Below are 22,094 nucleotides of genomic sequence, written 5' to 3'. Positions count from 1 at the left end.
CTGGGTCATCTTCAGCCAATCACTCTGTTAGCCTACCTAACCTCACAAAGTCGTTCTTGTGAGGATAAACCAGAGCAGGATGAACAACGTTATAAACTGCTTTGGGTCCCTATTGGGAGAAAAGTGGAGCAGAAACATCTAAATAAACGAACACATGAATAAAAGCAGCTAGATATGATTTGATATAGAAGAGAGTAGGAATTGGCTCTGGGACCCCTGGTTTCAAATCCCTTCTCTATGGTATGTTTATTTGGGGAATGTGGGCAAATTGCTTGATTCTTAATCTTGCTGCCCCCTCTGTAAAACTAGTATGTTGTTGTCTATGTTTTGTCAGTGGTTAATTATAGCAATATTGTCTCATGATGATATGTTTGTGTTTCTTTCCCCTTTGTGAAATCACAAAAGTCTGGCCAGTCTTTTCTTGACTTCATGTGAGAACAGTATTAAGCATTCTCATATACGTGGAGGATGCGCTGGTGCTAATAGCAACACACGTCAACAGGCCAGTGTTTGTCATGAGTTTGTATAGCTTTTCTTTTTAAATCAGAACATAACTAGAATCCTAGTATAATGTATGTCTGTGTGTCCTTCTTTACAAGTCACAAATGTAGACTTGCTTTTCATCAAGTGTGCCTAAACTTCTGGAGGATTTTTTTTGCAGTTATTAAAACATGCAGCATTAATTGATTAATGTTTCAGCAGCATCCTAATGAAGCTGGTGCATCCGGGCTGCTTTAGGTCACCTTCCTTTTTCATACAAAACTAATATTCATCCAGATCAACCGATGGTGTATCTGTGCTGTTCTCTAGCCTTTGTCCGATAGAATTTGTAGTCATTTCAGGCTGCTTTGCCATGATCAAAAGAGGCTTCAAACATGGGGAAAGGAGGCAAGAACAACTTTGTTTTACAGAAATGCTGCTGAGAAATGTAATGGGAAAAGGTGATGCTTCTTCAATTATTCATTGTTGATGGCTTAAAATGAATGATCTGGGTGGAAGTTCCTGGTTACAGGGTTGGGATTTTGGTTCTTATTGTGACTGGCTAAGTTTAAAACTCTTGCTGCTTCTCAGCTATTGATGTAGACCTCAGTGCAGGGTTTTGCTTCTAGCCTGAAGTAGTCATAGTGTTGCACTGCTCCGTGGAAACCCTTGTTAAGTCACAGTCTCTTTGCCTAGCTTGCCTCTGCAGGGGGTTGCATGATGACTTGGTAGAAGCCTGGGGATAACAAATTAATGAAATCATCTCTGTACACTGTGCAGGACCAACCTTACAGGCAGCTAGAACCCCTGTCTTGTTTGTTCTGTTGGAAACCTTGCCTCGAATACAGATTCTGCAGTGTTCAGCTAGACAGCTGCAGGTCAGTTACCTCAGGTACTTCTGATTTCTTTCCCCACATGGGGATGTCCTATCACTGCTCTGATTCAGACACGCATCTGGCCTTCATGGTAAAAAGCATCTTCCATTTGTAGAAGGGAAGAGAGGCGTGAATTAGCCACCTATATAGGCACCCATGACTCATGCCTGGTTAGCCTTGACTAGGGCAGTGGTGTACCAGGACTAAATTGCGCCTGGTAGCATGACGGCATCCCCGTGCCCCAGCTCCCTGTGCCCCCCCCACCTGGCTTTCACTTATGTGAGCCAGCAGGGAGGGCGGGGCTTAGGGGCGGGATTTGGACAGGTGCCTGCCAGGGCTGCCCGCCGCCAAGCCTCCCCCTGGCCGGCCTGCAGGGAGAGCGAGGGGGCAGGAGCGAGGGGCCAGGAGAGCGAGGGGGCCTGCCCTCCCTGGACTCCCTGGGAAGACCAGAACCCTGCAGAACCTGATGCCGTCCCACAGGGTCTGTTAGAACTGTTCTACCAGGCATATGGTTGAGGCAGCTACAGTTTTTCACCACTCGAATGGCCTCCGTATCTCTTACCCCTCCTTTTTCTGGTTTTCTGTACCTCAGGATGTTTTAAGTTGGAGTATTTTAATATACTTAAGGTATAATGGGTTAGTCACCAGCTGAAACTTTTTAAATTGTTACTGTATATACTGGCGTATAAGACTACTTTTGAACCCTGGGAAATCATCTGTAAAGTGTGGGGTCGTCTTATACGCCGGGTACTCTTATATGGCGAGTATATCCCAAACTCTATATTTTAACTGGAAAAGTGGGGGGATCGTCTTATACGCCCAGTCGTCTTATATACGGTATGTAACTTATAATTTTATTGTTTACTAGCAGGACCCGGCCACGCGTTTCTGTGGCAATTGTCCTTCTCATCACAGTCCGCAACCCACACAGATGTCCATGCAGGTCCAATGATCCGCAGCATAGCCTTTTGGGGTGGTCAAATGGAATCCCTCTTTCCCTTTTCAATTCACATTGTTATATGGTGGGGTCTTGTTTTTTTTAGTATAAGGTAACCCTTTTCATTCCACAACAGAACTGTCCAGAGTGCGAATCCCACTGTCCATGAGGCTGGTTGACACTCACAGTCCTGGCTTGGCTAAGGCAGAACTGGGGCAAGGAGGCTATCCCAGTCAGGCAGCAGAGGCAGGGTGGTGAGGCGCTCAGATCGAGGCCAGCTCTCTGGGTTTTTTAAGGACCATGTACAAAAGAAGTGGAGCCAGTAGTGTTGGTTCGCCCCCACCCCGCGGATTTTCTTAGAAGAAAAAGGCAAACTCCAGCTCGCTTTTAGTAAAAGAGAGCTGTGGCGAATATGGATGAGGAAGTGGGTAAGTGGTGGTTGGATGTGAGGGAGGGCAGAGTGAGGTGTGTGAGGATGAGCTGGATGTGTATTGTGTGGTAGCAGTGGGTGAGGCACAGAGAGTGAGTTACCTGCGTGTGAGGGGAGGGAACCCCACCTGACGTCTCACATGGCAAAGTGTGTATGTGTTTCACTTCCACTCGTATTACCTAGCAGTATTACCTATTTACTGTTTCCACTGCTCATCTCTGCCCATCTGCACGAACATTCTAAGCCCTCAGACCAAGCCCTCAGGCCACAGACATGCTGCACGAACATTCTAAGGGTGACAGTTAAACAGAGCCAGCTTCATGGCCTGGTACGCCAGAAAAAAGATGTTTTACCTGGCTCAGGTATGGACTTTCAGCAATTTGAAGGTTCGATTACCTGCCCAAAACAGGGAAGAACGTCATGTGAAAATTTGGGGGCAATCCGTCCAGCCGTTTCGGCATTAGGGCGTGACTAACAAAGTCAATGTTAGCTTTTTATATACATAGATTATATGGAAGCCACCCTGAGCCCATGAGGGGAAGGATAGCATACAAGCTGAGATGGTTGTGGTGGTGATGATAATGATGATTATGATGCAGTTCTGTCAACTGCATAGGGAACACCTTGTGAGGTGGGTGGGGCTGAGAGAGCTCCGAGAAGCTGTGACTAGCCCAAGGTCACCCAGCTGGCGTGTGTAGGAGTGTACAGGCTAAAATGAATTCCCCAGATAAGCCTCCACAGCTCAATTGGCAGAGTGGGGAACAAACCCAGTTCCTCCAAATTAGAATGCACCTGCTCATAACCACTATGCCTCTGCTTCTCCTATTACGCCACTACGTAGCACCTACTCTTAACCACTACGACAATGAGCCCAGGAATCCTCCAGCTTCAGTCCCCATTCCAAAAAACTATGTCAGTTTCTGTATCATACATTTACCACAACAGTGAGAGTCTTATGCGAAACAGAGGTGCAGGTGAAACTCCCCTTTGTTATGAGGGGGGGAGGGAAAGGAGATTGTAAGCCCCTTTGAGTCTCCTGCAGGAGAAAAAGGGGGATATAAATCCAAACTCCTCCTCCTCCTCCTCCTCCTCCTCCTCCTCCTCCTCCTCCTCCTCTTCTTCTTCTTCTTCTTCTTCTTCTTCTTCTTCTTCTTCTTCTTCTTCTTCTTCTTCTTCTTCTTCTTCTTCTTCTTCTTCTTCTTCTTCTTCTTCTCCTCATATGCTTCCTATTCACCTTTCCGTCTCTTCTTGCTCATATCTCAAAAATTCACTGCTTTTGCATTCATTTTGCCCAAACCACAAACTCTGTTTGGTGCCTACCCTCCAAACCACAGTTGAATCTTGGCTTGGCTTTGAAGAGAATGAACTGCTATTTGCCATGCATGTGAAAACGTTTTAAATTGAGTTGTGCATGAAAAGAGATGTGCATGAATTCAAGGGTCCCCCTCAGGTTCTTCACAGGACAACAAATAATGGTGTGGTGGTGGTGGTGGTGGTGGTGAACCAGTACTCTCTCACTGGCCAGATGATACCTGAATGTCAGCTTGCTTTGCTTCCTATTAACGTTTTGTAGCTCCTCTGCTTGTGCAAAAAACAGCTTTTGCTTTGTCGCTGGTTAGGTTACCTCCATTGTTCTATTTCTTCCTTTCCTGAACCCAGTTTTGGATTTCTGTTGTGTTCCTGATTTTGATTCCTGGCCGCAGCTTTTATTGGTGGTGTGTCTTCCCCTTGTTACTTGCTACGTTTTGATCTGCCAGCCATCCCTGCTGTGATGCTGTTTTGATCCTCCGGCAAAACACTTGATGTTCCTCCTGCTCCCTTTCCTCTCTGGAACTCTCCTCCTGCATCTCCTTTTGGAAGGATGTTGATTATACAAGGCTTGATCTCTTTAGTCCTGCCAGCACCTGGGTGCTAACTCTTATTGTCATAAGGCATCTTTGGTTCCTTCTGTCCCTTCTCCCTAAAGCTTTTCTGCTTGTGTTCACTCCATGGCTGAGCAATAGCTTGTGCTGATTTTCAGCCTTGTTCACCAGATGTAGATGGGTCCAAGCTAACTGAACTTTCTCTCTACTTAAGTAGGATCAGAAAGTAAAATAATGTGAGTGACCGATCTTTGTTTCTGCGGGGGGGCGGGGCTGTGTTTAATCATGAATATCAAGCAGTAACACTGTGATACAGTGTAAGATGACAAAAGCAGAAACACAGAAAAATCCAACCAAATAATAAATAACAATAGCACTTAACTACAGTAACTAAATTGTGTGTGTGGGTTCAGTGTTGTCAAGCCGCTACCGACCTATGGGGACCCTGTGAATTAATAACCTCTCAAAAGTCCTATTGGTGACAACCGTGCTCAGTTCTTGCAAACTGAGGGCTGTGGCTTCCTTTATTGAAACAATCCATCTCACGGCAGGTCTGCATTTCCTGCTGCCGTAAACTTTTCCTAGCATTATTGTCTATTCCAGTGACTCATCTCTTCTCATAAAGTGTCCAAACTTCAATAGCCTCCATTTAGTCGCTTTAGCTTTGAGGGAGAGTTCAGGCTTTGTTTGATCTAGAACCCACTTGTCTTTTTGACTGCCCGCAATGTCCATAAAACTCTCCTTCAACATCCCTTTACAAATGGATCAACTTGCTTTCTATCAGCTTTCTTTATTGTCCAATGTTCATACCCATACATAGTAATAGGGAATATTATGGCATGACCTTGGTCGCCAACAACATATCATTACACTTAACAATCTTTTCCAGTTCCTTCTTAGCTGTCCTTTCCAGTCTCAATCTTCTTCTAATTTTTTGGTCACAATCTCCTTTTTGGTTGATGACAGAGCCAAGAAATAGAAGATTTTGAACAATTTCTTCATGGCCAACCTTAAGGTTGATTAATTCTGGTTAGTCATTACTTTTTTAAATGTTTAGCTGTAATCCTGTTTGGGCAATTTCTGCTTTAACTTTCCTCGGTCGTTGTTTCAAGTCTTCACTGTTTTCAGCCCGCAGTGTGGTATCATCTACATATCTCAAATTGTCAATATCCCTTCCACCAGTTTTCACTGCATCTTCATCTAAATCTAATCCAGTTTTCTTATATGTTCTGCATATAGATTGAACAGATAGGGAGATAAAGTACATCCTTGTCTTACACCTTTGCCAGTTGGAAACCATTCTGTTTCTCCATATTCCATTCTAACAGTATCCTCTTGTCCAGAGTACAGGTTGCTCATTAAAACAATCAAATATTGTGACATACCCACTTCTTTTAAAACCAACCATAGCTTGTCTTGATCCACACAGTCAAAAACTTCACTGTAATCTATGAAACATTAGCTGACTTCCTTCTGAAATTCTCTTGTATTTTCCAGTAACCAACCTAAATTTGGAATATGATATCTAGTGCCTCTTCCTTTTCTGTATCCAGCTTGAACATCTGGCATTTCTCATTCCATGTATGGCAACTGTCTTTGTTGTAAGCATCGCTTTTCTCATGTGAGCAATTAACGTGATTGTCCAATAGTTGCTGCAGTCTTTGACGTATCCTTTTTTTTTTTTTGTATCAGAATGTGAATTGAGAGTTTCCAGTTAGTGGGCCATTGTTTTGTTTTCCATATTTGTTGACATACTCTTGTTAGGATTTTGATGGATTCCATTTCTGTGGTTTGGATCAGCTCTATTGATATCCCATCTACTCTTGGAGATTTATTTCTTCCAGCTGCTTTCAGTTCAGCTTTCACTACACCCCTAAATTGGGCGTCTTAAAAACAGACATGTGTTGAGCAGGCAGTTCACTCCAGTTGTGCAGATCTCAGTCTGGATTAAGACCCTGCTTCGCTCCCCATCTCTCACTTCCCCACACAGAATCGCGTGACCTCAGTTGTTCTGACAAACAGTTTGCCATAACAAACACACTGAGCAAATGACGAAAGAGTCTAATCAAGAATTGGTTTGAACCTTTGTTTGCAAACCATGGTTTGGAAGCAGTTCCTGCATAGTGCTGATCCTGCTTAGTGCAGCTTGGATGTCATGGCAAACAGCCATCAGAGCTGATCAGGAAAAGGAGGGAATTTGCACAATGGACCGGGGCGGGGGGGGGGGGGTGCAGAAGCACAGCTGCACATTCCTAGTTCTCCAAATCATAGTTTCATGAATGGGAGCACAACATCTGAAGCATCTTCTGAAATTTAGCTGATATTGTGGTTTACACAGTAGCTAAGCAATCCATATATTTTATCTGCTATACACAAATTCTAAATTCTGCAACTGCAATAAATTATGCATATTGGGCAACTTTGCATATGGATATGGTTGCCTGGCTTACATAACATTGTTTCTTCTAGCCTTTCCAGGATTAAGATGACATTAAATTTGAGAATTCATCCACCATTTCCTAGACCATCTTTGTTCTAGAATGTACCACTTGGGTCCTAGTTCCTTGGGGACAGAACTAGGTAGGCCACAGGACCCAAACAGAGCATTCTAGAACAAAGACGGTCCAGGAAGTGGCAGATGAATTCTCAAATCTGGTGTCATCTTTATCCTGAAAATGTTATAGCTGTAACTAAATGTTACTTCTTTATTCCCCTCTGGTGTTTAGATTTGAGCAGCCATTGATGCTCCCCCTTTTCTAGCTGAAACCTCTCTTTTTAGATGAGAGACTCTCAGGATACTGTACTTCTGCATCAGAATTTCAATTTCTTATTTACATGGTACATGATGCATTCCTGACATGCACTCAGGGGAGAGCCAGTGTGGCGTAGTGGTTAAGAGCAGGTAGACTTCAATCTGAAGGTCTGGGTTTGATTCCCCACTCCTCTACATGAGCGGAGTACTCTTATCTGGTGATCTGGATTTGTTTCCCCTCCTACACATGAAGCCTGCTGGGTGACCTTGGGCCAGTCACACATCTCTCAGGACTCTCTCAGCCTCACCTCTCACAAGGTGACTGTTGTGGGGAGAGGAAGGGAAGGAGTTTGTAAGCCGCTTTGAGGCTCCTTACAATTGAGAAAAGTGGGGTATAAACCCAAACTCTTTTCTTCTTCTTCTTCATGCAATCCTCAGCTTGTTTATTCAGAAGTAAACCCCATTGAGCACAGTGGTCTTTACTCCCTAGTAAGTGTGCTTAGGTTTTCCGCCCTCACTTCAGAAGATAAACTTTTGCATTGCAAAGCCTTTAATTTGCAGTGTAAGGGAATAACATTGCTCAGTGCTTGCCTATATTATTAGTTTTGCAATTAGCTATATGCTCAGCACAGCATGACTTGACCTATACTTCTGCTGAGAGTGCAGATAACAGTGATGGGGAGAAAAAGAAAATATACAGAGCATCTTGGAGTGAAACTTGGAATAAATGAAAATATCCAAGGAATGGGATAGGTCAAAAATGTTGATAGGATGGTTGCTTTCAGTCTTCAGATTTGAGGGGTTCACATATAGCTTGTGTGACAGGAAGTTCTAAGCATGTTACTAGGCTGATTGGCGCTGGGGTACATTGCTCAGGTAATCGGTGCATATGCCAACATCTTCTGTGGCATTTTCAGTGGATTCTGGGGCATGCCTGCAAGCTGCGTCATCTATGTCCCAAAAGGTTTGCAGCCTCAAGTAGCATTATTTGGGTTACCTGTGCAACCAGGCTAACTGCACATGCGATCATTGTGATGTTTCCCTTTATTTTTTTTCCAGTCATGTTCACATGCTGTGCTGAAGGAATCTCATAATAAAATTGCATATGTGCAAGATCCACAGCAGCTCTCTGGGCTGGTCATGGGTATATGTGTGAGCAAGGTAACTGAACTAGAATTGAAATACTTTTATAACATGCAAATAGTAAGCTATGTCACGATATGTGTGCCTTTGGAACACCTAGATTGGGTTACTGACGGAGCGCCAAGGGGACGGGGGGTGCGTTGTGTACCGGGCGCACGCCCGGGGTGGAAAATCATCTTCGGCCCCTCCCCCTTTTCTCTGCCCCCCCACAGCCCTCTCGCAGCGCCCCCCGCAGCACACACACTCCCCGCCCCCCTTCCCACACTTACCTATGTTCCTTTTCCTTTTTTAGTACTTTTTGAGGCTGAAAAAAGCAGCCTATTTTCAGTTCAGGTTAAAAACTGCCTGAGGAACTACAGTTCCCAGGAGACCTTGGGGCTCACAAGGTCTCCTGGGAAGTATAGTTTGTCAGGCAATTTTTTCCCTGAACTGTGAAGAGGCCGCTTTTTTCAGCCTCAAAAAGTACTAGAAATAGAAAAGGAATGTAGGTAAATGTGGGAAGGGGGACAGGATGTGTGTGTGCCGCGGGGGGGATGGATGCGGAAAAAACACACTGCGCATCGGGCGCAGTTTGGTCCAGCTACGCCTCTGGTTACTGAACCATGTGCACCTACCCCTGAAGAATGTAGTTCTGATTTAATTGGAGATGGACAAGGTATAGACTTATCAAATAAATAAAACTACTTAGGAGTAGCCAACAGTCGAGGAGACAACAAATATGAGCCCTTGCTTGAATGTGGTAAAAAAGCCAAACTGGATTCTTGATCCTTCTGTGAGTGTATTTTCCCCTTCTGAACCAATCCAGGTGTCTGTCTGTCTTTGTTGCTTACTTTCTCACTTTCTCTTTTTTCCTGTCTGTCTGTCTGTACTGTCTGTCTCTCTCTCTCTCTTCTGTCTCCCTTCCTTCCTTCCCCCCCCCCTTCCCTGCCCTCCCTGAAATGATGTGGCAGCATGGAAATGAAAATGTTTAAATGGCTAACAGACTTTACACCCACATATCCTAATGTAAACTTTGGAGCAGATTGATCGGACCACAGGTGAGATCTCTGCATTAGAAATGTGCAAGTTGGTATATAGAAGGAATTGTGAGAGAGGGAAATACTTTGGAAATCCCCAAACTACACCTTCATAATCCTGTAAGATCTCAGAATCTTCAGCATCCCCCACCCTATCCAGCCCCACTTCTATTCACTTTTCTCAACTGCTTTTCGATATTGTGTGACTCCTAGAGTATACCCAGCCCTTGTTAGACCATAGACTTGTGTCTTCTTTGAGTTAATGTACAGGATCCTGTTTTTCTGCATGTCTCACATATGGAGATTTTGTTGCTTTTGTGATTGGGCACTTCTCTGTTTCATTTATGTAGACATTCATAACCTGCTTTTCTGCCCAGTATATTTAATATTTTTCCCAAGGTACACAGTGCTGCAATGATTTTCATATTTAAGATGCATTCACTAATACTCTTGAATGTCAGCTTCTAACCTAAAATATCTCTTCTATTTGGAAGGAGCTGTTTGTCTAGACAGTTCTCTCTGGACCATCCTTTCTAGGCAGATGAGTCATACAGATATCACAACTGCTGACTGTAAGACTGAAGCGATAAGAACAGCATCACACAGGTCAGCCCCATTATAAGCAGTAATGTGTCATAACACAGAAGGTTCCTGCCTACGTGTCCATCTGGAGAGCCAGGCTGCTGCTGCTGCAGCTTTGCTAGGGCTTCATTGATACCTGCCAGATTCTCCACAATGTGTCTCTGTCTCTCCAGGCGGCTTCAGAGACAGACAGGCGAGCTTTACAACTTGGGCAGCAGAGCCAAGGTCTTTTGGCTGAGCTGTAAGAGAATCTCTTAAACCTGTTGATCTATGGTGTTGGGCAAGGCGTGTAATCCAGGATGCGTGCGCTCTGTGCCAAAAAGCATTGCATTCCAAGGAAGCCGAAATGTGGCGCTGGCAATACATTATTCACAAGCGGGTTTGCTTAAAAAGCTACGTTTGCGTAGGTTGCATTCCTGTTTTCATTCAAGGAGAATGACGGAGGGGAAGGCAGGGTGAGAAGAGCAAGGAGAAGAATAGAGACACAGACCTCTTTCAGGAGACATTTCCAGTATGTTTCGCACATATTTATGATGGTTATTATTTGATAATTTTATGTGATGTCATCTGTCCTGGCCTTAATAATATAACCACATGGAGGTTCCTATAGAAGAATCATTCATCTTATATTAGTGAAGTTGACCAAATCTTGTGATACTTAAATCCTGTGATTAAACCTGTGAACAGGCAAGTCAGATCTTTCTACAAATCTGAGAAGGGACGCAGGTTTGCAGAAAAAAGCGAAATATAAAAAATGTGATGGAGAGTTTAAGACCACTGAAATGGTAAAAGGATGACCTATACCTTTAAAAAACAGATTACCTCATTGACAACCACAGCATTCCAGGTTTCAATCTCTGTGAGTACAAAGCTGGGGGGGGGGGGCGGGGGCGGGGGGCAGGGTCCTTTCCAGAGCTATTGGCATTTGAGAGAGGAAACATTGGGGCCAGGCCTGGGCCTGCCAGCAGTCACTGGGTGACTTGATACTACCTGACTTGCATGACTCAACTAGACCTGGCTGCTTGCTACTGTTCAGCAGCAGGCACCGTACAAAATCTAGTGCGATGTAGGAGTTAGCACTTCAGAGGAGGGTCTGGGGAGACCCACGTTCGAATCCCCATCTTGTGGTAGACATTTACTTGGTGATATTTGGGCCATTCACATATTTTAGTCCAACCTACATCACAGGGTTGTTGTGTGAATAAAAAAGTGGAGAAGAGAATCAGGCATGCTGATATGGTCCCCGTTGTGGAGAAAGGTGAAATGTAAATGAAGTAAATGATTAATAAATATAGCTGAAGATGGTAGGCAGATAAAAGGCAGGTTGGTGAATGGCTGAGAAGGAGAGAATGAGGCAAGAAAAGGGGAGAGAATATGGAAGTTTCCACAGGAGGGAAAGAGGAAATAGGATGGAGGGAGGGATATAGGGAATAAGGAGATTCCACCCCATTAACCTTTGAAGGGTCCCTTTCATACAAGTGCGCCAGGCCCATTGGCTGACACCACACAATCAAGCCAGAATTTTCCCAGGTAAAGACTGTGGGGGCGGGGGGCGGGGGGAAGCTTAAGACAGAGAGGCAGATAAAGGTAGGTTGACTGTTGGGTGGGAAGGAGCTAGACTTGCCAACTCCAGGTTTCACCCTCTCAAGGCTCCACTCCCAAATCTCTTGGAATTTTCGAACCTGGAACTGAGGCCCCTTCCGCACACGCAAAATAATGTGTTTTCAAACCACTTTCACAACTGTTGGCAAGTGGATTTTGCTATTCCGCACAGCTTAAAAGAGCACTGAAAGCAGTTTGAAAGTGCATCATTCTGCATGTGCAGAATGAGCCTGACAGTTCTAAAGATCTGTTGGGGGATCTGTTGTGATTCCAAAATATCTCCAAGATTCCTGGAGGTTGGCAACCCTAAAAGGAGAGAATGAAGCAGGGAAATGGGAGAGGCTATGGGGACTTTCAAAAAAGGGAAGAGGAAATAGTGGAAGAGGCAAGGATTGAGACCCCTCCTTCAAGTCTTGTGGGTTTCCATGTGTATCTCATATTGTTTACACAATTTGCCCTTCTTCCTTTAGCTTTGTTTAATGTAGTGTTTTCACTTATTTTTCCTTTAGTTTTGGGGCATTTATAGCTGAACTCTTCACCCACTGGTTTATGTGTTCACGTGAGCCTTTTGGAACATTTTCCAAACAGCAAACAATTCTTCAGCTTACCCAAGTGCAGTGCAATAGCTGTTTACAGTTTTTGAGTTCCCTCTGTGCTTTGCCAAGGTTTAGGGACATTTTAGTAAAAACTTGTTTGCTTACTTGGTTCCAAACCAGGAGGCAGCCTGAAGGTGCAGGAGAAGGAAACTCAGTGGCTTACTTACCGTATATACTCGTGTATAAGTCGACCTGCATATAAGTCAAGGCACCTAATTTTACCACAAAAAACTGGGAAAACTTATTGACTCGCGTATAAGTCGAGGGTGGGAAATGCAGCATCAATTGAGGCATCAGTAGGTTAAATGTTTTTGAATATTTATTTCAAAGAAAAACAGTAAACTGGCTCTGTAAGTGGAAAAGAGGGTCAACAAGAACAATATGGTATCAACAATAACTTTAAAAGTACAAAAACCTTAGCTCAACCAGCAACCAAGCTAAAACACAAGAGTTAAAATCCTTCAAAACTGGATTCCTCATCATCATCTGTATGTCCAAATGTAACCCAGCTTAGATTTTAAGAGGGATATTATCAGAAATGGAAAATCTACGATTAGCTTCCATTGTAAACAATGGGGGATGGGGCATCCCCTTTGGGGGTCAATAACTTTGGATCCCCAGACCCAAACTTCACCAAACCTGGCTGGTATCATAAAGAGACTCTCCTGATGAGACCAGCCAGGTTTGGTGAAGTTCACAGTTCAAGAGGGTCCAAGTTGTTATGGACCCCTCAAAAAGGGAAACCAACCCATCTACTAATAGCTCCCATTGAAAACAATGGGGAATGGGAACACACCTCCTTTTGGGAGTCCATAACTTTGGACCCCCTGAACCAAACTTTACCAAACTTGGCTGGTATCTTCAGGAGAGTCTTCTGGGGGTACCCTGAAATTTTGGTGCCTCTAGCACAGGGGTAGGGAACCTGCGGTTCTCCAGATGTTCAGGAACTACAATTCCCATCAGCCCCTGTCAGCATGGCCAATTGGCCATGCACTGGCGAGGGGCTGATGGGAAGCTGATGTAGTCCCTGAACAGCATCCTGGAGAAACCTGCAAGAGGTTCCCTACCCCCTGCTCTAACTTTTAGGCATCGCCCCTGCTGGTCCCAGCAGCAAAGTAAAACACACAAAAAGAATTGTAAATGACCAGCCACTTATATAAGTTGAGGAGAGCTTTTTCAGCATTAAAAATGTGCTGAAAAATTCGACTTATACATGAGTATATTGGTACCTTTTACAAGTCCAGAGTGGAAGTCCTCCGAAATTTGTTGAGCAGCAAAATGCTTCCTTCCTTTCTGCAAATAATGATGTTATCTTTTTTTAAAAAAAATGCATTGTAACATTATGCTTAGCAAGCTCAGGAAAAAAAGCATGCATTCTCCACATTGCACAATTATGAAGGTAGCTGAGCAGGCAAAGTACAGGAGGCAGTGCATCTATGGAACAACAGTCAGTAGCCAGAAAGAACTGTGGGAAAACAATTTTGACAGGTATAACACTTACAAAATATTTAGCACATTTCAAGTGATTATTGTACAGGTGATATGTGTAATTTTTACAGCAGCCCTGCAAGGTAGCCCCAGTAGTACTATTCCCATAGATGGGCCAAGAAAACAGTCTCTTGTTGGGCATTTGGGCAAGGGAACTTGGCCCAGAACAAGAAACTATTCTTGCATATCTGCCAGTGAAGAACAGAGGATAGGGGACACACATTGAGATGAAAGGGAAGAAATACTTTTTACAGAGAGGGAAGGAAGTAACAGAAGGAGGTCGGTTTTGATGGCTGCTTTACTTCATTCACAATGTGTGTCCCGCTCTCTAGCATTGCAATTTAGTTTGGAAATCAAGACTCCCTGCTGATAACAGGAACAATATTGGTTGATGTGCAATTATTTGAAACTTGAAGAGTTTTGTAATTCAGAGTAACTAAGCAGCAGTTTTAAAACTTCATTTGCTTTATTACAAACATTTAAACCAAAGTCCCAGTAGCAGATACATCCCATTTCTCAAGCTGCAGCCGCTCTTGGATTATTCTCTCTGAGCAATTCAGTGACTGCCGTGGACTTCACACAAGTGCTGCAAACCTAATTAATTTTTAACAGCTAGTCAGAATATTCACAAGGTTTGGCGCACAGCACCCACCAAACCACTCAGGAATCACATGTCAATTTAAAAGCTTTCTCGCTGAAAGACTTTCTGTGTAGCCATCCATTTCCAGTTATGTATTTAAAAGCTAAGAAACTTACTGAATCCCTTTGTGCACATTAAAGAGGGTGCTCCTGCAGAGCCTAAAGTTTTTTTTTTTAATATTGAGCTCCACGACTTGCGTAAATATTTTTCGTACCAGAATTAAAGAAGTTCTACAACGTGGGACTTTATCCCAACTCTTGATAAATGACTTCTGGCTTACTTTCACCAGAATGCACAAAGTGGATCTTTTACCAGTTTTCATAACTCCAATTAGACGCCTGTGACTTTGGGGTCTCAGAAGAGAGGTATACAGTTCATTCAGTCATCTCAATTTCAGCAGCAACAGACACTTTGAAAACAGACGAGTCCGTATAACTTCATATTTATGTGGGGAGTGAGGTCAGCAGCCCTGTTTCCCACTTATTTTGGTTCAGAAACAGTTCTGTTGCATGCGTGATGTTGGATTTGAGCCTGAGAACAGGGGAGTCTGATTTTTGCTGTTTCTTAGTTTCTCTGTCTGCAAAATGGCTGGGACAGTGTGGTGACAGTGCCTTCACAGTAATGCTGCTTTTACTAGTCAAAGGATATCAGGATATAACCTGGCACGATTGTTTGAGCCAAGGTGCCAGGACTCACACCTGCCTGTGGGGAGGGGGGAAGCAGTCTTCACCTCTGATATGTTAATGGACCTTTCTGGCTCTGTTCGTTTCCTTTGATGCTTGCAGCTGTAGTCAAACTAGAGGCAACCTTGGCGCCAACCCAACAGAGGTGAGCCGGCAGGTGGATGGACACTATCCCTTTGCTGTCCTTGATGTGTCCGACTCCCAAACAATCCTCTTTCCGTTGTAACATTCTCACATTCCACGAGAACCAAAGGAGGGGGGTTTCTGGTGGGAAAGCCACAGGGATAAATGTAACCTTTTTAACCATAGCCCGCCAGAACTGGCTTTGGCAAAGCCAGGTACCAGCTGTATTCGATAAAGACTTCTCGATCAAAATCCAGGAAGCCTGGATTGTGTGACTTCCGTCTCAGACCTGACACCTAGTATGTGCTGTGCTGAAATCAAACTGCTTAGTTTACAAATATTGAAGAGATGCTGCAATGTCCTCATGGAGCACTTTATTAAACTGTGGTTTGTTTCTTGCGTGCAAACCTGGATTCCAAACCAGGATCTCTAGAATTCTAGTGTACTGGTGAGCAACTAGGTGAGAAGCATGTGATTCAAGTGGTGCAACAAATTTGGATCAGTTAGTTCCAAACTAAGAAGGGTTCCATCTCAGTAGATTGAAGGAAGATGCATTTAGCCCGGGATTTTACAGGCTCATCCTCCATTTCTTTGTGCCACCTGGCTGCAGCCTCTCCCTTGTGAACAGCTCACGCTGAACTTGCACAATCCTGTCTCCTCCAAAGTTCAGTGTAATTTATGTGTTGGTGCGAGTGCTCAGAACTGCAGAGTTAACGAATACACTGGACCAGTGTCGCTCTGTACAGCTGCTTAATTCTTGATTAAGACAGGTAATAACGTTGTGCAAACTGCTGTTATGGTTAGCTTTGCAGTCATAAAAATTATTAAAGCAATGTAAGACCTTTTTATTCCAGAAAGATCTGAACAGTCGAGGGATTTCTAGTGGTGACATCATTAATTTTTAATTTTTAAAATTTTGTGCTTTAATTTGAAATGTTGTTACCTGAATCATGCACTATTTAGTTCAGTGGTGGCAAACCTATGGCACTCCAGATGTTCATGGACTACAATTCCCAGCTTGGACTACAATTCCCATCATGGACTACAATTCCCAATTGGCCATTCCGGCAGGAGATGATGGGAATTGTAGTCCACGAACATCTGGAGTGCCATAGGTCCACCACCACAGGCTTAGCGTGTTAAATGAGAACAAGGGAGACTCACATTCAAACTGCCATGAAGCTAGCTGGGAGGCCCTGAGCCAGGCATTGTTAGCCTAACCTACCGGATAAGGTTGTCATTAGGGTAATGTAGAAGAGGTTAGAAGCACAGTGCTTCTTGGAGAAGGCAGGATGGGATAAAAGTATAACCTTGTAGGCCATTAGTGTTTTGGCTGTTGTTATCTGTATTCCAGGTTGCCCAGTTGATGGGAGGAAAAGTACAAATGGCTTTTCTTTTATCACCATGCACTGTGACTTTTATGGTTCAGCAGCTGTCTCACACGTGAAGCACATGTTGTCTGTCCTTCCTTCCTTTCCTCCGTCTCAAAAAGGCATTAGTACCAAGAACTTGGCAATTAAATTTAAATGCTCAGTTAGATGATTGGCAACCCTGAGCTACTAAGAAGGAAGAGTGGGAGGCAATTATATTCTCATAGCAAGGGGAGGGAGGATCAGTAAGCAAAAGGACTCCATGATCAGAGTTAGTGAAGGTCCTCTTTTATTATTTTGAGTTGTGAGGTAACTGCAGGGGAGAGAGGATAGACCTGTTCAGGCCTCTCAAGTTCTATCACCGTGGTGGCGAACCTTTGGCACTCCAGATGTTATGGACTACAATTCCCCTCCAGCCCCTGCCACCAGCATGGCCAATTGGGGCTGATGGGGAGTGTAGAATCCCATGTATCTGGAGTGCCAAAGATTTGCCACCACTGTCCTATCACAAGAGCATCCTGTGGACCATAGAGGTATAGGAGATGCTTTTCTGGGTTGTTTCATTTAAAGCAATGGTCTCCTGTGGGTGCCATGATGCCCACTTATGTTTTCCCAAAACACCCTTTCTCAAAGCAAAACTCCAGTCTTGTCTTTCATGTATTCCATTGAAGGCACTCCAGAAGTCAGACATCACTTTTGGTTGTTTGAGGCTTACCTCTTTATTTTATTTTTTTAAGTCCCATTATAGAGGATGTGACTTAGGGCCTTCCAGAATTTTAATAATCAGTCCCTCTTAATGGCAACCATTTTGCCACTTTAATTGAATTGCCCACTACTCAGGAAGGTAATGAACTCTGATTTAGAGCGTCCGTCACCCAATCATTAATCCTGGCCTAGTAGTGATTATGCATCTAGGGGTTCTGGGTGTTTTTTTTTAAGTTACAGTAACGCTGAGGATATATCTGTGAGGGAAAAACAGCTTGCTATGCACTGTTCTAACATTTATTGGTCATATTTATAGCTTGCTTTTCCAGTGCTTAGCTCCCAAAGAAGTGCATGGTACATTTCTTAAAGGGCACAATACATGCCACTTTATCTTGGTACCAAAATGTAGACCAAACAATGTGATAAATGTTTATGTGTCAACTGGGACAGATCTATATTTACATAAAACGATGCTTGCTATCTATTCCTGAGAATATGTGCAGTTCCTCCGAAATTTGCCAGAGTTGAGACATGAATATTTTGAAGTCCAGCCAAAATTTCAACCAGTGCCTAGAAGAACTTTGTGCTGACGACGCTGCCTTTTTGTTTGTTTGTTTCCTTGCAGTATGCCACCACGGGCTGCTCTCTGACACTCCATCATACAGAAAAGCCAGAACACGAAGACATTTGAATACGTATATTTCACCGTCCGTTGCCGGGCCTTTTCACAGAAATGGCGGGGCTCTTTAGGAAACAGATATGTCTCATCTCATTACCCGCAGCCCACAAGAGCATCTGCGCTGCAAAGGAAGACATTATCTTCCCTGCGCTACACCAGACATTAACTGCGGGGCGTCGACTGGGTGATGATGCAGTCGTGCTTCGGGCACCACTTCATGCTGGTGTTGGAGAAGCAGGAGAAGTACGAAGGCCATCAGCAGTTCTTTGCCATCGTCCTGCTCATCGGTACCCGAAAGCAAGCGGAGAACTTTGCATACAGACTTGAACTGAACGGCAACCGGCGGAGGCTGACGTGGGAGGCCACGCCGCGGTCCATTCATGATGGGGTGGCAGCGTATCGCGGAACAGCGACGCTGTCTTTGTTTCCCCGACACATGCATAGCACACCTTTTTACTTGAACAATGAAACCTTGGGATCAACGTCACTATTTCTACATGTTGTCCGTGATGCCTCTGTGTAACGTGAGACAGATATGCTTGTCTGGACATAGTGGTTTTTTTCATTCATGGTTTTTAAAATGGTATTCAAGGATGTCTTTGTAAGTAGTAGGGTTCTTCTTTAGCCTACCATTTTGTAAATCCTCCCTTCCCTCCTTGAATTGTTTCTTAAAGCAAAGATGACAAGGGCTTTTAAACTGAAGACAAGTTAGATCCTATTAATGCGTCAAAGGGAAAAGAAGTTTATTTTGTAAACGGAGTTGGATGTGTTTTAGAGAAAAGTTTGAAAGGAAAGTTTTTATCCAAACTTGTAGGTTGGGAAAAGAAGTGTTATTAGGTCGAACATAGCAAAAAAACCCCCATGTTTATGGCTGGGCAGGATGAGGTGGTAGAATCTTGACAAGGTAAAAATGGTCCATACCATTTTGGAATGCTCCCCCCACAATTTGTATGCTGAAGCCCAGTACCTCAAGGAGAGTGGCCCTGCTCTGCTGTTATTTTTCTGCATATAGGAAATGTATAATGGGAGCATTCAAAGGTGTAGTTCTTCACCTGCAGCAGGACATCATCACCTCAGGATTCTACCAGCTCGTTTTGATGCAGTCACAGATGCCTGTGAGGCGGGAAATGAGAACATTCTCTGTGACTGACCTCATAAACAAGAACTGCAAGGTGGAATTGGGAAAGATTGCTGTATTGGTTACATCACTGACACAGGAACAGAAGGCACTTTGGCTGTTATTGCTGTGCTTCAGTGGCTGTTATTTTAAAAGATTTGCAGCTGTTAAAACGGTCCATAGGTTTTGCAAAATCACAGGCCTCTTTTAGTCATCCATCCCATTTCGGCAGAGCTGAAAGAGCACTTCAGTCTGGAGTTGCAAAAAAAAAAAAAGAAAGAAAGTGTTACGAACCGATAAAGTAAATTTGCATCTATAAATATATCCAGGTTGTTTACATGTGGCTGCCCTTTGGGAAGACATACTTGACATCGACATTGTAAAGACTGGCTAAAATAACACGTTACCAGCCTGTGTCTTGTCCTTTTTGCTATTTAAGCATTTTTTTTGTTGTTGTTGCCATATTTACTCTAGTTTTTTAAATAAATATTTTGCAAAAATAGCTGGCCTGGCTGTTCAGTTGTCTGGAAAAACAACTTGCTCATCAGTCATGTGACAGCATCAACACCCTGCTGAGGTTGATGTGTGTTAACTAGACACCCCAAGATATAACTCCATGGTAATATGTATGCTGTGCATTCATAAAGCTCCAGATTCAGTCTTTGACACCTCAGTCTAAAAAAGAATCTTGGGCAACACAGTAGTGGAAAACATCTGTTTGGAGGCTTGGAAACTGTACTGGTCTGGTTGACTTGTGGTCATGGTCAGTGTAAGGTAGCAATTTAGTCTCTGTCTGCCATTTCTCCCTGACATTGCATGGTTTGGTCTCAAAATATGCCTTACAATTCTGCCTCAAGCTGCTGTCGCCTGATTTACCTGCAAGAGAAAAAGGTGGTAGATTGATGGAAATTGTGAGCGACACCACAGGGAAAGAGCAGGGATAGAGCATCGGCTGTTGTGCAGGAGGTCACCCAGGTTCAATCCTTGGCATCCCAAATTAAAACAATCAGGTAGTAAGTGAAGTGAAAGACCTCTACCTAAAATGCTGAAGAGCTGCCGGTAGTTAGAATAAGCAGTACTTACCTTGACAGACAAGTGATCTGATGCAGGATAAGGCAAATTCAGACTTCAAATAATGAACACCATGTCTATGTGCTTCTTTAGGAATTGAGTAATATTAAGTATTGTTTATGGGAATAGAGAATTGTCTCTCTGGTGCTTGTTCTACTGGAGGCGGAAGGGCATCTTGATGGGTGTTTCCCAACCCGTTCTCAGGGAGGCAGGGTCTTAAACTTGTCACTTCCTGTGAGCTGCCTTACGCCCATCTGGGTCCAGTTACTTCCCTGCCACAGTAGGGAGAGGCAACATCCTTCTCCATAGTCTGCAAGTTTTGCTGTACTGTAGAGTCTAGTGTCTCTGCGTGTCTGTTATTTCTACCTTTTTAGTGTTCTTCCATTTCTACCTTTGCCTTAAACCGCCAGGGCCCTCTTAACAGGGAACTCCTGCCCAATAGACCCTGCCATGGCCGATCGTTTTTCTCCCCAGGGAGAACTTTGCACGATCTTCAGCGGAGGAGCACTAAGAGCTGCCACCCGCCAAGAACAAGGGGACAAGCAAAACAGCGTCCCTCTCCTCCCCTCGGACCCAGCCCAAAGCCAAAAAAGCGCGAAATGAAGAGCGGCGGCCAAGAGAAAAAAAAGCGGCATTGAGCCTGGCAGCCCGTGTCTCCGCCAGAGAGCGGCCTCGGGTCTCCTCTAGCCCCAGCGGCGCTCTCCTTCCCGGGGGCCAGTCAGCGTCGAGGACCGGAAGGAGCCTCGAACAACGACGCCTCTTCCCTCCCTGCTGGCTATAGCAGAGGCGCTGCCGAGGCTCAAAGATAAACCCCCTCCGATGTAACGGAGGCAGCTTGAAGAAAAGTGACTCATTCTCCGTGCAGGTCGCCGCAGGCGCACAGCAAGGAAAGGGAGGGGCATAATTAGCCATACAGTGGGCATCCACAGCTTCAATAGATGGCGGCTCCCAGCAACTAGTGGGGCTTTTTAGAAGAAGCAGTGAGGGAGGGAGATCAATGCATTGCCACAAAAAAGAGCATGGTTCTCCTAAAGCAGAAATCCTTCCCCTGCATCTCCAATTAGGTCTCCAACAAGGAGCAGCCAGGCTGTAGCCGCCAGGAAACCACTAACCTTCCCAGGGAAGAGGAGGAATTCAGTGAGAACAGATCAGAGGTCATTCTGAACACTTCTCCAAGAGTCAGAGGGGGAAGCATCAGATACAGAGCAACCCCTAAAATTTTTTGAGGTCGAAAACATCTCCCTGTTAATTTCTAAAGCTATCACAGCGTTAGACCTCAAGGATTCCGCAGACGCAGTGGACCCTACAGCCACTTCCACCTCAGACAAACCAATCGAAGTCCTAAAGGGAGGGAAGGATAAACACATAAAGGAACGCAACCCCAAATACCTACCTGTCCTGAATACTTTCAAAGGCATTCTTAAAAGTGGAGGCTCTCCCATCTTCCACAAACATCTGATACAGCTTTTAAAAGCTGTACCTATAATACCAGACTGTATTAACAAGATGCTCCAGGTCCCCACCTGTGGGCCGCGCCCGTCTCCATGCCACAGTGGGGGGGGGATTAGTCTCCAAAGGCGGGGTTGGCACCATCAAGGATCAGCTGGACATGGCAGCTCAGAAGGCCATCGCCAAAAGCATATGATGGCCTGGCATAACATCTAGAAGCTTTTACTCTCCTGCGGCCCACCATGGCTAGAGCAGCCATATGGTATAGTTCACGAAAGAATCCTAGACGTACTCCCGCCTGAATCAAAGCACTTGGGAAGAGTTGAAGGATCCTCTCCAGTATCTTATCTAGCTGACTCAATCCACGAAGGTCTACTGATAACATCCAAAATCATAAGCAACACAGTAGTAGTTTAGGAGACAACGAAACTAGAGCCTGGCCGCAGACTATGCTATCCAAACTACCTGAGTGGCGGGTTACTCATCCAGGGAGA

At 44.4% G+C, this 22,094-nt stretch overlaps 1 protein-coding gene across 1 annotated transcript in view; it reads left to right on the top strand.

Moving 5' to 3' along the window:
• SIAH2 (siah E3 ubiquitin protein ligase 2) overlaps positions 1 to 19,582 on the top strand; it is a 33,623-nt gene extending 14,041 nt beyond the window's left edge. The window contains 4 exon segments of the mRNA XM_048507042.1: positions 17,910 to 18,134; positions 18,136 to 18,360; positions 18,362 to 18,421; positions 18,423 to 19,582. Coding sequence (XP_048362999.1) covers positions 17,910 to 18,134; positions 18,136 to 18,360; positions 18,362 to 18,421; positions 18,423 to 18,473 — 561 coding nt within the window. The 3' untranslated portion in view covers positions 18,474 to 19,582.
• Positions 19,583 to 22,094: the final 2,512 nt, after the last annotated feature.

Source organism: Sphaerodactylus townsendi, linkage group LG08 (assembly GCF_021028975.2).
Source record: "Sphaerodactylus townsendi isolate TG3544 linkage group LG08, MPM_Stown_v2.3, whole genome shotgun sequence".
Classification (NCBI taxonomy): Eukaryota; Metazoa; Chordata; class Lepidosauria; order Squamata; family Sphaerodactylidae; genus Sphaerodactylus; species Sphaerodactylus townsendi.
Note: the sequence above shows the minus strand (reverse complement) of the source record. Positions and strands in the feature narration are given on the sequence as shown.